Source organism: Lottia gigantea (genome assembly GCF_000327385.1).
Source record: "Lottia gigantea unplaced genomic scaffold LOTGIsca_1032, whole genome shotgun sequence".
Taxonomy (NCBI): Eukaryota; Metazoa; Mollusca; class Gastropoda; family Lottiidae; genus Lottia; species Lottia gigantea.
Window position 1 is genome coordinate 1,973 of NW_008706830.1, and position 1,151 is coordinate 3,123.

At 34.8% G+C, this 1,151-nt stretch overlaps 1 protein-coding gene across 1 annotated transcript in view; it reads right to left on the reverse strand.

The window, feature by feature from the left end:
• Positions 1 to 712: 712 nt before the first annotated feature.
• Positions 713 to 1,151, reverse strand: part of LOTGIDRAFT_176339 (hypothetical protein) — a gene marked incomplete at both ends in the record, with an annotated part of 7,901 nt that continues 7,462 nt past the window's right edge. Inside the window, one exon of the mRNA XM_009046617.1 lies at positions 713 to 1,083. Coding sequence (XP_009044865.1) covers positions 713 to 1,083 — 371 coding nt within the window. The remainder of the gene's footprint in view (positions 1,084 to 1,151) is intronic.

A 1,151-nucleotide genomic window follows, 5' to 3' on the forward strand; every position in this document is an offset into this window, starting at 1 on the left:
GTCATTAAAAAATGTCCAATAAAGAACAATTGTTCGTTATCACCTCGAATAAACCAGACATCAAATTGTCTCTAGACTACGAGTATGAACTCGATCGCAATAAACAGTACGAACTGGGATTAAAGTATTTCTCCGTTTACAATTCCATTAGAAACATCAACGAAAAAAACAATCAACTAAAAATATCGACGGATAACGGAGTTACGTTCGAAACCATAAGCTTACTACCGGGGAGCTACGAATACGTAGCCATCAACGAATACCTATCCGAATACGCAGGAAGCGTGAACGGTAAAAACAATATCGAATTCGAAGGTAATTTGAATCTGAACAAAATAAAACTGATCTTGAGAAATAACAGTCAAGTCGATTTCAACGTAGAAAATTCGTTGAATGCGTTACTAGGGTTCGATAAACGAATATACGCGCAATCGACATTGGTGCCGCACAAGGCCAACATCGAGAACGACATCGACGTGATCAACATTCACTGCAATTTGATCAACGGTGGATTTTTCAACAAGCACAAACGCCAAATCATATACAGCATACCGACTTTTACGGTGCCGATCGGATACAGAATTATAGAGAAACCGTTTCAAACGACCTATTTACCAGTCAATTCTTTCATGATCTAAGATATAAATCTGGAAATCAAAGACGGTAAAAACAGGTTCATAGACTTTGGCAACGAAAAAATTGTCATTCAACTTCATTTAAAACAATCTTCATTCTCTTCTTGATTAGAAAGATAATCGAAATCATCAAATTCATAGTTTTCGTCAAAACTATACTCATCTTTGTCGTTGTAAGGATACATAATTCCTTCACTTTTTGGTGGTTTTCTTTTAACATTATTCAAATAACTTCTAAAAACTTTAGTTTGTTTATCATTTGGAATAACTACTCCATTGGTGAAACTTTTTTCCCATGGTTTATTAAATTCGTTCGACACATCATGTCCGCTTGCTAACTGAACGTAATCTTCTACACTTATCTTATCACTAGAATAACCTTTAAACGTTTTCTTTTCTTTTAAGACACCATCAGAAGTCAAAACGATGTTGTATTTGACTTTTGGTGCTAAATATAAACCAAATATAATTCCACCGTCACCGTAATCGTTTTTACCTTTGCAATAGTCTTTTTCG